This window comes from Malus domestica, chromosome 04 (genome assembly GCF_042453785.1).
Source record: "Malus domestica chromosome 04, GDT2T_hap1".
In the NCBI taxonomy this organism is placed as follows: Eukaryota; Viridiplantae; Streptophyta; class Magnoliopsida; order Rosales; family Rosaceae; genus Malus; species Malus domestica.
In genome coordinates, this window is record NC_091664.1 from 30,039,819 (window position 1) to 30,055,199 (window position 15,381).

General features: G+C 32.5%; 1 protein-coding gene across 1 annotated transcript; it reads left to right on the forward strand.

Moving 5' to 3' along the window:
* The first annotated feature begins 9,222 nt into the window (after window positions 1-9,222).
* On the forward strand, window positions 9,223-11,006 carry LOC103434182 (uncharacterized protein At2g34160). The gene is made up of 5 exons (XM_008372494.4): window positions 9,223-9,442; window positions 10,074-10,122; window positions 10,401-10,463; window positions 10,554-10,618; window positions 10,728-11,006. Exons 1-5 carry the CDS (start codon window positions 9,317-9,319, stop codon window positions 10,830-10,832), a joined length of 408 nt encoding a protein of 135 aa, XP_008370716.1. The 5' UTR covers window positions 9,223-9,316; the 3' UTR covers window positions 10,833-11,006.
* The last annotated feature ends 4,375 nt before the right edge of the window (window positions 11,007-15,381 follow it).

The window sequence follows — 15,381 nt, forward strand, 5'->3', positions numbered from 1 at the left end:
TCATAAGGCCAATTCTTGGAGATTCCACAAAAGCGACAATTTCTCTAACCCAAATATCGCCCTTATGAGCACCTTTCATTTTGTTTGTCTCATGATTACTAGTATTTTAATTAATATTTTTGTTTTTTAAATAAGCGTACTAAAATGCAAAAGTAAATTGATAATGAGTTTCAGGAATTTTTGTTCTTTCTGTCCGCTTTATGAAGTAGTTTAATGATGAAATAAAGAGAATTTAATTAGTTCTTTCTAACCGTTTTAGCATGCAAAGAGTAAGACAACAAAAGTAATTTAATGGATAAGCTTTTTAATTATACCAGCTTCTTGCACAAGTTCGTGTGACAATTTACTCTTTTGTATATAATATCGTTTTAGTTCAATAAAAAAATTCAAACAGTTTTAGAGGTGAAAAGTCGAATATAATACATATAAGTTTTTCTTGTTTCATTTTTGGTAGAAACCCAATAAGATCAGAGGTTTATGGAGAATGGTATTTGGACCTACCCTCTCAGTAAATACATATTACTACTCTGCCAATAAATCTAGATGGGTCTCCCCAAATTTTGCATGGAATTGAATGTCCGTACACATGAGGTTTAACTCCTCAGTACTACTACATACCAAGAAAGTCTGATTTTTTTCTCTCGAGCACATAAATATACAAATATAGGAACCCCGTGAAATATTAATTGCAAGAGCGTTATATATTTCACATGAATTTTCTGAAATCTTAGACGTGTTTTGATGGCTTACATATTAGCTAGTATGCATTATGGTCTCTTATTTTCTTTTCACGAAAATTTTACACACTCCGATATATGACATACACCAAATGAATGAAGCGTTGAATATGCAACCAAAACTCTATACACTAGTGCATACTAAAACACTCCTTTGTGTTTCAATTTTTTTTTTTTTGGCAAACCCTTCGTGTTTCAATTTTTGTGATAATATAGTTGTATGAAAAGCTGTGAACTGCAGTTTCAACAAGAACTGGGTATTCTGGTACCGTCATGCAGAAGCATTGGGCGATCGTGTCCACTTTAAGCAAAAAGAAATGAGATGGCCTGATATCTTTCTCTCTCCATTGTCATCATATTTCCCCACAGTATGAGTTGTATGGAACTTACCAATTTATCAACTTTCCTTTCTTTCTCAACCGCCCTTTCCATTTGAATTTCAAGTAGGGTTTGTTGGTCAAGGTGGTCCGAGAGTTTTTCAGGTCACTGTCTGGTTGGGTACCCTAGATTTTGGAGATTGAAGAATAGAATAATGTTATTCATACACTCATTTTTACTTCCTATACACCCTTGTTATGTTATATTTATTGATCTTCGTTCTTCAATTCATTCGTTTCGACGACCAGAAATTAAGAAGAGTGTGAAAGGTAAAAGTGTGTATGTGGATAACACCACCCTAAGAATAAGAATCTAAGTAGCGATTTATGGTTTACTACACTTCAAAGATATTTCTCTGCATTTCTATGGGAGGTCTTGAATTTGACCTAGCCAAAATATTCATCATTTTAAATATTGTATTAAAAAATTAAGAATCTGAGTAAAATTTGACAAATATTACTATAAAAATACAAAATTAACTTGTTTATTTAAAATATCTAGAAGAACTGTTGGATAAATTGCAGGAAGTGTGTGAAGTTTTTTTGGGGTCAAGCCTTGCCCATTGGAAGGCTCTTCAAAGAGTCTCTTGTTTTTGGTCAAGTCTTTTGAAAGATATAGCAACGACTTGGATCAGGGTTTTATTGTACTTTATTTGCTTGCTCCAGTAGAAACCAAAAAATTGCAAACAAAATTCTACAGTGCATGCAGTTCCGATATATTCAGCTATTAATTTTAATTATTTCTGATCATGGATAGTATGGAATTGTTTCCCGAAACACTTTTCTACCTGGCTTTTCACTGCTTTTGCATATATATTTACCACTGAGAAGCATAATATTTAGGGTTTATAGTACCAAAATCTGCTAGATAAATTCGAGGGTTTTTATACGTGTGTGCATGCCAGAATGACACCCCGACAATTACAAGTTTAACCGATTAGTTCGGCATGTATAAAGGTTTTAGGCTTTACAGGTCTGGTGCCTGGTGGGATGAATTTTAGGGTTCTTCTTGTAAGGGCAACCACAAATATTTTAGCCCCAACCAGCTTGAAACCAAAGGGAATGGACCCAACATATATATAACATGGAAGGTAGGAATTCAATTTAGGGGGTTTTGAACTTTAATCCTTCAAGAAGATTAAAATTTAAAAAAAATCTGGTGTTAGATTAAATATTGATTTTAGTCCCTAATGTGTCCTTAATTCAAAATAATTAATGTTAATGTCACCCATTAAATATTTAAATTTATTAATACACAAATTTTAATTTATTTTTTGACCAAAAAAGAGTTTTTTAATTTATTAATTTTATTTAACATTCTTCAAATTTGAAAGACTCAATTAATGTACCTAAATGTTAGTACCGAAATGTATGTACCTAGATATATGCACCGAAATGTATTAATATTAAATTAATGTACCTAAATGTGTGTACCGAAATGTTAGTACCGAAAATGTATTATATTGAATTAATGTACCTAAATATTTGTATCGAAATATATGTACCGAAATGTGTGTACCCAAACGTATGCACCGAAATGTATTATAATGAATTTAATATACCTAAATGAAGAAGATAAAGTACATCAAAATATATTGTATAACAAAAATTAGTTTATCTAAATGTTCACAACAAAATATATTACGATGAATGAAATGAAAATAAAAATTATAATGAAATAAAATTAATACATTAAAAATTAGAAAGAAAAAGATAAATAATTAAAAAATCAAAATATAATTAATAAATGAGGTTATTAATGCATCAAGGGACTAAAATTAGATTTTGATCTTACTCATGGTTTTAATCAAAACGTCATCTTTGCCAATGATTAAAATGAAGTTTTCTATTCAATTTATTCAAATAAAAGTAGAAATAATATAGCATTTCATGCTTATTGTGGGGTGAAAGGGACATTTTGTGGACCCTTCATGGTTGATTTGACATCAATAACTTACTTCTAAGAGTATCTCAAAAATAAGTTTTAAATTTTTTTGTTAAACATGCAAGTGAAGAGTGTCAAAAAATTATTTTATCTACTTGGTTTAATTTTTCGTCTGCAACAAGATTATCTGTTTTAAGTTTTAACAACTTTGAATATTTATTATTAAGAATTCAAACTCAACCCACTCATTTTCTGAATGATGGTGTTATCCACACACTTCTTTGTATATTTCTCATACTCCTTTCAAATTTTGACCGTCAAATTAAATGAATTAAATAAGATCAAATTACATAAATTAACAAGAGTATATGGAAAAAATGTGTGTATCTAGATAACACCACCTTTTTAGAGAGTCTTTTACAACATTTTTTAGAAATGGAATTTTTGAATTTTTGAAATTGACTATCAAAAATAGAATTTTGGGTTAGGCCGGTACTGTTTAGGTTTTAGGGAGGGTAACACAATTTAAATATATTGAGCTTTCCTTTCAATTGCCCACTTTTCAAAGGCTCGATAAAGTCAAAAAGCTCATTTGTTTATCTGTTCCATTCGAATTTGTCTACTATTCTATTTTAATTAAAAGCAGTATTTGACCTACTAAACGTCATTAAAACGCTATTTTAATTAAAAGCAGTATTTGACCTACTAAACGTCATTAATACGCTAAATTTATCTAGGTATTAAAATTATCTCGTCATTTTTTTTGTTTTTGAAAATGTATTTTTAACAGAATCATTATTAATGTCAGAATTCACTTTTTTAATCTATTTTTTTAATTTTACGTGATAATATGATGTATTGTATATATACAACCATTTAATATATAAATTTAGGATTCTCAACTTGAATTGATCAAATTTTCACACGAAAATACATACTCACTCAAATCTCATTTTGCATGGTTATAATTTTAAAGTTCGAATATGTAAATATTAAAAAAGCAAGCTGCAAGAACACAAATCCATCGTATTCTCAACAGCTAGAGAGGACATGCATGCATGCTCTGCAATTTTATACTTTAAGCACATTACATGCCGATCACAATTATTTAACTAATGATTAGTAAGGTACTAGAGAGGATTACAGGGATAATGCAGAATATTAAATCAACTTTACAGTACAGAAATGAACATTAGAATATTGATTAACTATTAATTATTAATTACACTAATGAGCACATACAGGAATGAGGGGTTAATCGGTCCCATGGTACGTGTTGTATAGTCTTCGTTTCATATATAGATTGGGGAGGGAGGGGGTGGCGAGGACCTCTTGGCTCTATACTTTCATTAATAGCTAATCTCCGAGAATTTATCAAAAATAGCCAAAAATTAACCCTTAATTTAAAAAATATCACTTTTTATAAAATCTTTCAAATATATCCAAAATTTCATTTAAATAAACACAAATACCCTCAAATTTAACAATCAAATAAATTAAAGACTTTTTAGCCAAAATGATTCGTGACATTGACATAACTCTTTAATTTAAAAAATGTCCTTAACAATTAATGATAATCAATAGTAGTGTTCTTAAATTTGTCTATCATGAATCATTTTAGTCTTTCTTTGAATTTTTCCATTGTGATCATTTTAGTTTTTTCGTGAAAAATCTGTCAATTGCTCTGTTAGTGTGATGATGTGGTGCCACATGGGTCTCACAAATACAATCATATAACAACATGTGGATTAACTTTAAAAACTATTTTTATATTTAAAACTAAAAATGATATTAGTAAGAAAAAAAGCGTTGAAGGCATGATTGAAGTTCTGTTGCTCCCACTTGCGGTAACCGCGGCGGCGTTCAATGTCGGTGATGAGGAGGTCGAAGGGGATAGGGTTGTGGTGGTGGAGTGTAGAAGCAAATGTGAAATTGGATTGGAGCTTGAGGCAACAATAGCTAAAAAACCTTTAATTTATTTAATTGTTAAATTTGAGGGTATTTGTGTCTATTTAAGTAAATTTTTGGATATATTTGAAGGTTTTTATAAAAAGTGACATTTTTGAAATTAAGAGTTAATATTTTGCTATATTTGACAAATACTCCTCATACCAGAAGCCAGTGCTGCACCTAGTTCATGGAAATAAATGTGAAGCCATTTGTAAATTTGTTTATTTTCTTATATATTTTTGCTAATTTACAGACATTGTTTTATTGAGAAATAGATTATTTGAGTTTAGCCACACAACATATAGGCAGTCATAATTAGATATCAAATTCGTCACTCATGAAAGTCGAATATGAGAGATCCTCACACTTTTATATTAAAACAAGATACTATTAAACTGTAGTATTAGTAGCTATATATTTTGCAGACATATGAAATCGAAAAGGATAACTGGGCCTCAATGGGGCATAGCTACCATATGTACTTAGGAAGGGAATTAACAGGATCTCATCAACTGACGTGTTTATTTGGTCAGCTTAATATAACTAGTCTTTATTTGGTAGCTGAAATTACTAACCTTAATCTACTGCTATTCTATAATCTATATCTATCAATCTAGCTGCCGTCTGCACTTACCCTTTTTTGGTCCGAAGCTTCTTAGTTCAGTTGGAACCAGCTAATTGACTTTAACGAACCAGCTTATTTAACTTCAACTAATTTCCTTGGATATGATCACTTTACTGTCAGTGGGGTGGGGGTGGGGGTGGGGGTGGGGGATGGCCAGAGAGAATCCTCGTCAGATTCTTTTTTTTAGGATCCCGAGAATCCTCTAATCACATTCGTTTCTTGTATGTCGTGAGATCAGTTTTCATCAGGAATTGTTTATATTCAGTTTTAAATAAAAAAATTATAATAATTTATGACCGTACGATATACGATAAACGGATATGATTGGATCCTCACAAAGAGAATCCGGTCAGATCCGCTCTTGGGGTGGCCATTTCTCATGCTTACAAGTAAATTTTGTGGGGTTAACACCCAATAAAAAGGCCCCTAATTGCGGCATAATTAGCTTGACTTTCCTACTTCATGTGCAAATTGACTTGCCGTTCTTTATCAGGTGGTTTCTTTTACCTACAATTTACTATTTTTAAGGGGGGAGTTAGTCTTAGTCTTTTAGATTCACTTTCAGAGTCTGCACATGCGAATCGTGGTGAATGCTGTCTTTAGGCAAAATGATAGACTTTCCTACTTCCGGTGCTAATTTGTCAAAAGAATAACAGAAATGCTAAGGCTACTTTCTTAAAATAAGATTGGATTTTTTGTCACTTCACAGTTTAACGTCAATACTCGTGTCAACATTACAAACCAATGTGCAAAAAATATAAGGTGTCAGAGAGTCATGGAGAGTCTCACTTTTAGATCAACTTTTTAAACTAAAATTGTAAACTATGTGATATGTCACAAATAGAAAATAAACACGCTAATCAATACTTAAGTAATAATTCAATCACCAACAATAACGTCATATGGTTTACAAATTTTGATTTAAATAGACAATCTTCCTAACATTATTCTTGTCAAAACCCAATCATATGAGAGATTTTTCAACGTGTTGGGAACACTGCTCAATACATCAAGTGTCATAATACAATTAGTTTGATACTTGGAAGAAAAAAAATTCAACCACTTGTATTATAATACTTTGCGACCAGACCGTGTTCTCGACACCTTGAAAATTTTCTTCTACCATACAATTTCGATCTCCCTCTTCAGTAACTACCTACACAGAGGTTAGAATTTATAAACTTTTTGGTGTTTTTTTCTTCAGAATTTTGGATAAGATTGAAGAAAGAGGATCCTGGACAATGGATATTGGCATTATATGTTTGAACTTTGAAGCACTCCGACTCCTAGTAGATGGGAACACAATCATGAATATATATGAAAGAAGGTGAAACATTAACATCTCATGAACAATATCTTACTCTCGAATTATGGTTGCTCTACAGACTTGTTTAATAAATCATCTAATATATCTAGCAATGGAGCAGCACGCTTTTTATAGCTTCTTTTTGTATAGAAGCAAGGTAAGTCGTTCTTCTTGTTGGGACAGCTTTACTTATTCTGTAACTTTTTTTTAATAGAACGATATTATGTACATTAAAAGAATATAAGATTAAATTAAGCCGTATAATGAGAGATTTTACATTTGACAAGAATTAAATCAAGACCTCTTCTTAAACTTTTTAATGTATTAATTTCTAATGTGAACATTTTGTTTATGTCTTTGAATAAAATCCCTTGACAGAAAAATAAAGTAAAAAAAAATCATTGAAAATATTGAACGCGGGCCATGCTACTGCATGCTTTGTCTATCTTATTAAAGTCTTAACCACCAAATACGTGGGACAATTAAGTTTAACCACCAAAGAAGTGGGACAATTATGCTTAACCACAATTATGTTCAATTAATCTCTCTCAGAAGTCTTCCTCAAATCGATTGTCCTAGAAGCTGATGAACAAACATTTTGTCAACATTGTCGGTTCTTTGACAATTTCTAGGGCAAGTTTTGATATTTCATACATAGATTGGGGACCATAATTGCAATCCATAGTCCCTTTCCCTAGCAAGGAAACCTTCGTATACATCTCACTTATACAATGTTAAGCATGCATGCATCAAAATTAGAAATCCCGCTACACCTACAATGCTACATTTTATTTAGTAGTACAAGTTTTGTGTAAGATCCAACCGTTAAAAAAAAAATTAGATTTTCAAATACAAGATTTAACTATTGATTTTTCGAGTTACTCAGTAATACCATAGAAGTAAAATTAGAAAACTAGTTAAGGCAACCCTATATCTTTTCCACGATAAATTTTCAGTGTGCTGGAAATACGGCTCGATATACCAATGTCATAATACAATTAGTTGGAAACTTTTTTTTTTTTTTTTCAAATTTCCAACTAATTGTATAATTACATTCGAGGTACTAAGACGTGTTCCTAACACATTGAACAATCCACATCGAAATTGACCAATCACAATAAATTGTTGTCACATTTTTGTTTGGTATCATAACTTAATTATTTGTGCACGTGTAAGTAACCCTTATAAAAATATTAATATGTCCCACGGAAACGAAGCAAAGTTTGGGACAACTTCTCTTTGTTAGTTCCTACAAATATTGTGCGTTTGGGGTCTCTAATTTGGACCACGGCGCTTCACCAACGTTGTGTCAATTCACCAACGTTCCTCTGTCGATTTTCTTGTTTTTTTTTCTTGATGAGTTTTGATTGTTTTACCTTTAAATCACGGGAACAAAATTGGATCAAGTTTGTCCATGATCATTTGGTGTAGGCTCCAATTCCAATCTTCCAATTCCTTCCAAAAAGTTTCGTACTTTCTAAGTTCATTCCAATTTTGGAAACTTTGAAATTTCATTCTTTTCAAATTATTGGCATATTCAACATTTCTTTAGACCAAAATGTTGAATATGCCAACAATTTGAAAGGTCGACAATGAAATCTCGTATTGAAAATCTTAAGAAACCATCATATACGGGATGACTCAATAGTTGGGGACGAATTCTAGAACCGTATTTTACATGGCACTTCTTGGGTTTGATTCCTAACGCTGGTGAATCATACGATGGTGCCATGGGGAGATTGAAATGTCTATGTGAGTATTTCCGGCCCCTAGAAGTGTAAATTGTCATGACGAAGCCACTAGCTGTAATTCATACAGTATGAAGTCAATCATTCTAGTTAATTTAAGCTTGAAAAGCTAATGTTTTCGGGCTTTAAGATGTATTAGAATATTTTTAGTTACATTCAATTTTGTTTCTTCGAATTTCGAAACTACTAAATAAAAACTAGCCAGAATAAAAATTATCTATCAAACTTGTATATTTAATTGTTATTGACGCACCAAAATAGTTCAAAATAGTCATCCTGCACTCTTGCGTAATAATAAAAGTTACATGATGACTACTTTGAGTACGAACAACAATTCCCAAGGAACCATGGAAAGACAATTGGACCTTTTGGTTGTGAAAATCATTGTTTTTGGGCTAAACCCCACATCACAGAAGCCCATTATGATAAAATGTCCTAAGCCCAGGCCCACCTCATACTACAACATAACGGCCTTTGCTCCTTCGGATCCTAACTGCCAAACAGACTGCCTCCGTCCGCCACCCACTCCCACACCACCGCGTGTACTCTTCCAATTGGCCCCCTCACCAATACTCCCGCCATTATAAATTTTCCTCCCATGACCGCACTCCGCTAACGTTTCCGATCAAATTCATGAGTCTCTCCGATCCCGAAAGCGAGAGATCGAAAGTTGGAGAAAATAGCAAAAATGGCGGCAGCTCAAATGCAGAGAGTCGCATCTCCACCGCCGCAATCGGTTGAGGCGCCGAAGAAGAACAGAATTCAGGTCTCCAACACCAAGAAACCGCTCTTCTTCTACGTCAATCTTGCTAAGGTATATATATTGTTATATAGTTTTTCCTTATTATATTCTTGCTCGTTCGTTCAGACGGTTTCGTAACGTAATTATATGTATCTGATTACAAGAGAAAGTATGATAATTTTTGCAATAACACCGAGAGATTAATTGTCTTTCGGGGTTTGATTGTGTTTTTTTAGAAAAAAATTTGAGTATGATGATCACACGTCATATATGAGCGGTTTGGTAATAACACGTGGCTGTATGATAATCACAATGAAATGTTTTTCGTGTTTTTTGAGAATTTTTTTTTAGTAAGATGGTCACACCGTCATCTATCGCCTATTCATCTGTTGCTAATACGAGATTGGGAATTCACACCGTCACCTGTTGGTAATACGAGCAGATTGATAATGCCACGTGGTTTCTCGTGTCTTCTATTCTTGTGGAGGAAATGCAGGAAATTTGGAAAAGGGAACTGAAATTTAGTACAAAAATAAGGAAGCTCAATTGTAGGGATGATTTTTGTTGATACTTGGTGAAGAGAACATCTATGTGGTCTTACTGTGTAGAGCTTTTCAAGCATTTGTTGATTTCTTGAATACTAATTAGATGAATTTCGGTAAGAACTGCATTTCGTGTTTACGTTGTGTTTTCTTTGACGCAGAGGTACATAGAGCAGTACAACGAGGTTGAGCTCTCTTCGCTGGGGATGGGTAAATCTTTTCGGAATCATTTCTCAGTATCTATGTTCTTGTTCAGTTTCCGAAATAGTAATAGCATGAAGAAGGAGAACACCTTATATAACTCAGCATGATTAACCTAAAACTAGTTGAATTACCAGACCTACGTGATTACTTTGATGAATTCAATGTATTTTCACGCAAGTAGGCTGGAGATTTCATGATTCTGTAGCAGGCTCCAAGTGAAATTTGTATTACTGTGAACTTTGATGTGAAGCCTGTGATTATGTCCTGCACTTATGTTATTACAGCAATCACTACGGTTATCACCATTGCTGAGATTTTGAAGAACAACGGCTTGGCTATCGAAAAGAGTAAGAAATCTGCACTCTTAATTCAAAAAAACTTGCAAAAAAGTTATAAAGGTAGTTGATTTGGTTATCTTTGTTTGTGGGATTGCACAGAGGTGTCTACATCTACCGTTGGAATGAAAGACGAGAGTAAGGGTCGCCTCGTGCAGAAGGCTAAGGTTGGTTTCTTTAGTCGAGCGTCTTTAAGTTGTTGAAACATTTTATACGAAGTTTCCACCAAGCTTCTGATACCGTTTCTGTTTTTTCTCCTTTTCGTTTAAACTTCAGATCGAGATTGTGCTGGGGAAGTCTGAAAAATTCGACGCCATAATGCAAATGAATGCTGATGTACTTGCTGCGGACTCAGCTGCGACCGAGGGAATAACAAAATGATATAACAAAGCAGTTCCCGTTGTTGCACATTCTTCCTTCACTCTCTGCAGTATTGTAAAGATCTTCTCTTTTTGTACCGTTTCCTTCTCGAATCTGTAAATTTTTCATCTTTTTCGTGCATAATGTCGATTGTTAAATGAAAAATTGGGAAGAAATTTTAGGACCCGTTCGTTACTCTATTTGAATCTAATTTTTTAAATTAAAAAATAATTTTCAAGTTTTAGGCCTTAAAAATTTGTTTGGTATGACTATATTAAAAAACTGAACTCAAGACTAATTAAAAAATATAGTGTATTCTTTAAAAACATAAAAAGTAAGTTTTTAAACATAAACTCATTCTTTTTTTTTCTCTCCCTCATCCCCTCTTACTCCAAATCTATACCTCTCTCTTTTCTTCTTTTCTCTCCTCTTTTTTCCTTTTATTTTTTATATTTTTTCGTCTCTCTTCCAATATGCTCTTTTCATTCTTTTAATTATTTCTCTCACTTCTCTTCCTCTTAGGGGTGGGTTCAGTTTAAATCGGTTCGGTTTTTTGCCAAAACCGAAACCAAACCGAAATTTCGGTTCAGTTCGATTCGGTTCTCTTTTTTTTTCGGTTTGGTTTTTTCCGGTTCGGTTTTGGTTTTTTGTTTTTTTTTTTTCAAAAAATGAAAAACATTGAAATTTTAAATTTTAACATATCCAACACAATCATAACATAAGCATTCTAACTAGAATCAAAGACAATGAAAATAAACATTTAAAGTTGAACTAAAATCATTAATCAAGTCTTCCAAAGTCCAAACTAACAACCTCACAACACAAAAATCGTACAAATGACTTAGAAAAGTTAAATTGTATGATGTTGTTCAAAGATCAAGGTTGTTTGCTTGTAACTGGAGGTTGACAACTTGATTAGTAAAAAAGTAATGCGTGGGTGAATTTATTTAGTGTGTGTTGGATTCTTTTCCATCACAAATTACCCAAGTAATCTACCCGAAATAAATGTTTATGGATTCTGTTACATGTTATATGAGAGTAGATTTGAAAAAGAAAGCTGGGGCATAAGTAGACAGTGCTATGGAAATGGATGTATGTACTTCAGGAGGATGTTTGGTTCTGGAACCTTATATGGGGGATAAATAATAGGTTAGGGTTTAGAGTTTTTATAGACTTTTTTTTTTAATATTTTGAGCTTAAAGTTTGGCAACACATTGAGTTTAGCACATTTTAACTTACAAATTGGGTATAGAAAATAATACCAAAACAAATAATTAAATAAAAAAATTAATTTAATTAATTCGGTTTGGTTCGGTTTCTAGATCACTAAAACCGAACTGAACCAAAAGAATTTGGTTCGATTTGGTTTTTTCAATTCGGTTCGGTTTTTTCGTTCGGTTCGGTTTGGTTTTCGGTTTTTTTCGGTTTTCGGTTTTTTGAACCCACCCCTACTTCCTCTTTATCCGGTCCAATCTTTTTTTTTTTTTTTTTTTCAATCATCTCTTACTTTCTTTCCTTCTCCCTCCTCTTTCTCACTCTCCTACGATCGCCTCTTTTTAGATCTTTTTGTCTAGTTTAAATTATAAGATTTAAACATTTTAAATCGCAAACCAATCAAGTTTTTTAGTCTTAAAGAAAATTGTTTTCAAGAAATGTTCTTAAAAAATATTTTGAGAAATGATAAAAAATTTCAAATAGAATACTAAATAGGCTGACTTTTTGATATCACGCGCAATCTTATTATTCGTGTACATACATGAGACATACACATATGCATGTATTATATAGCAGCACATGGAAGACCCTCTGCGTATTTCGTTACATCGATAAAGAAATTACTACGAATGCACATAATTTAGACAAATTAAAATTGCAGAACAAACTTTTTTGGTAAGTTCTTTACACGTAAGGCACAACGAAGCTTTCAAAAGTGGACTCATAAATGCATATAACTTAGCAATTAAGTATTTTCCATTGTCTCGTTTGAAGAAATTAGATGCAATTTGTATTTTTGAGGTTATGAGTAGAAATTGTCTAAATTTTCTCTTCGAAAACTGCTTGGCTGCCATTAGTGATTTCGAAGGTTTTATCGAAGCCTTCTTCTTCTTCCATCGCTATATACATCGGAAGTTTGACAATGTCTTCGTATAACGATCTTATTAGGTATGTTTAAATCTTTGATTTTTGACTCTTCTTGTAATATTTTGCTTGAGTTTCGGATCGATTTGTTTATTTTCAGGCTCATGTTAGACTTTTTGCAATTTGAAAATGATTTCCGCCTTGCTTTTTTTATTTTTGTACACAATTATGTTTATTTACGTCTATTGATTCATTTGTCATTTCATTAATTTGAAAGCAGAAACAAACGAGGTGTGTGGAAGGACAAAAATGTAGTGTAGAAAATTACATCACTTTGTTTCCATCTCTTTTCAATTTCTTCTTTTCAATGCGCCCTCTCTTTTAAATTTGCGCCTAGTATTTCTAATATGAAAACCTTTAAGGAAAGGGATCCTTATTTTTTATTTTTTTATAAAAATGAGAATTAGTTGTGGGGTCAACATCATATCGAATTTTAACGATTTGAATCGTTTATTTTTCAAGTTGTACCTCATAGATCATCCTTGCAAAACATTAGCCAAATCAGAAATATTTAAGACATCTAATTGTGTTCCAAGAAATGAACGAATACTTTGTTATATAAAAAACAATGAAATTTGATCTTGATAATTAAATAAGCAAATGATTTCAGATTGAATTGAATTTTTGCAATGATGATCTATGAATCGAGATTGAATTTTTGCAATGATGATCTATGAATCGAGATTAAGAAAATAAACGATTCGAATCGTTGAAATTCGATATGGAATGGGTCTCACATCTAATCCCTATTTTTTTTCTTTCAAAATCATGGGGATTCCTTTGCAGAAAAAGCCTGTTCTAATAGAAGCATAAACAACCATACCTTTATATTTTTCATTATTATTTTATTTTATTTTCCAAAATAAACAGCCCATTCCTAATTTGGGAATATTTGTTGATAATGCATGAGCCGTCGCTCTGTTTGTTGATAATGCATGAGCCGTCGCTCTGTCTTCTTACCTATGGTAAGCCACAGTTGTTCATTTTTTTCTGGACTAGAGAGGTTATGGGAAATTTAACCCTGCTGATGGCCACAATCAAGCAGACTTACTAGAACGGAGTATCGAATCTGGAACCACTAACAATTTTTTATTTATTGGAGAGTTACAATCTACGTCCTTATCATTTGACCACCTGCTGTAATTTTTAAATAGCTTGGAGGAATTACTTTTGGTTATAAGTGTTTCTACGGAAAAGTGCTTATATCATAGCTATTTTTTTTCTTTTGAAAATCTTAAAATGTACCCTTTTTACTCAAAAATATTTTTAAGTATTTCCTCTAGATGAAAAAATGTTTTAAATTGTTTAAAAGTGTTTTTAGCGAATTTAACCATTAGCTATAGGTTTTATTTATAGGAAAACTAATGAAAATGACTTCAAATATTTACATTTAATAAAAAACCGTACACTAAATTTTATTTAATGATAAAGACAAAAAATAAAAATAAACAAAAAACTTAAAAAAATCCAAGTGCGCTGAGCGCATGTCCCTTCCCCCCCTCCCCACTCGCCCTCCTCCGTAAACCCCATCCCAATCCCCTCTCCCGCAATACCTATAGTCTATACCTCATTCACTAATACCACTAATTCTGATGTGAGATCACCTTCATCCTCCACTCCCGTCGCTCGTTACTCTTTGCCATCGTCAATTTTCGATCCCCCAGCCTTTACAGAAAGTTTCGCCTACGATCCACCCGGCAAACACTTCATCGTTAGCTCCATCCACAAATGCACCATCCTTTCTGTCCCCGCGCCTCCTTCCACGACAAAGCCTAGCAAACCTATACCCTAATTGCCTAACCTTCAAATCAAACCCAGTTTCCTCCGTGCCTCATTTTCTTCTGGAAAGCCATAGCTTGATGGTACAAGGTTGCATAAGGGAAGGTTTGCCAATAATAAAAGGGAACAATATCAAATCAAATCAAGTCCATTAACTGCCTTTTTTCAATACAAAGTGAATTGTTTGAGAAAATTGCAAATTCTGATTGGTATGGCATGTTCTAGTTGGTTGCTAACTCTGACTGTATTTTCATAAACAGTGTAGTAAGTTTCATAAACAGTGTCGTAAGTTTTCATAAATAGTGTAGTAAGTTTCATAAATGTGTCGTAAGTTTCATACACAATGTAGAAAGTTTCATAAATAGTTTGTGCACGTGTCAGATTTTTTTTAATATTTAAATTATGTATTTTTCATTAAAATTTAAGTTCTTTTGTTATTTTTATTAAAATTTAAGGGTTTTTCATTAAATTTTAAGTTTTTTTAATTAAATAAAGTTATAGCATAGTTTTTTTTATTAAAATAAATTTTGCCTAAGCCATTTTTATGAAAGTTCCATTTATTTATTTATGTAACATGTTAAGCTTACCAAATGGATAGAACTTGGCTGCTGAAAAAATCAGCAGCAACCCGTTGATGAAATAAGTTCGGCTA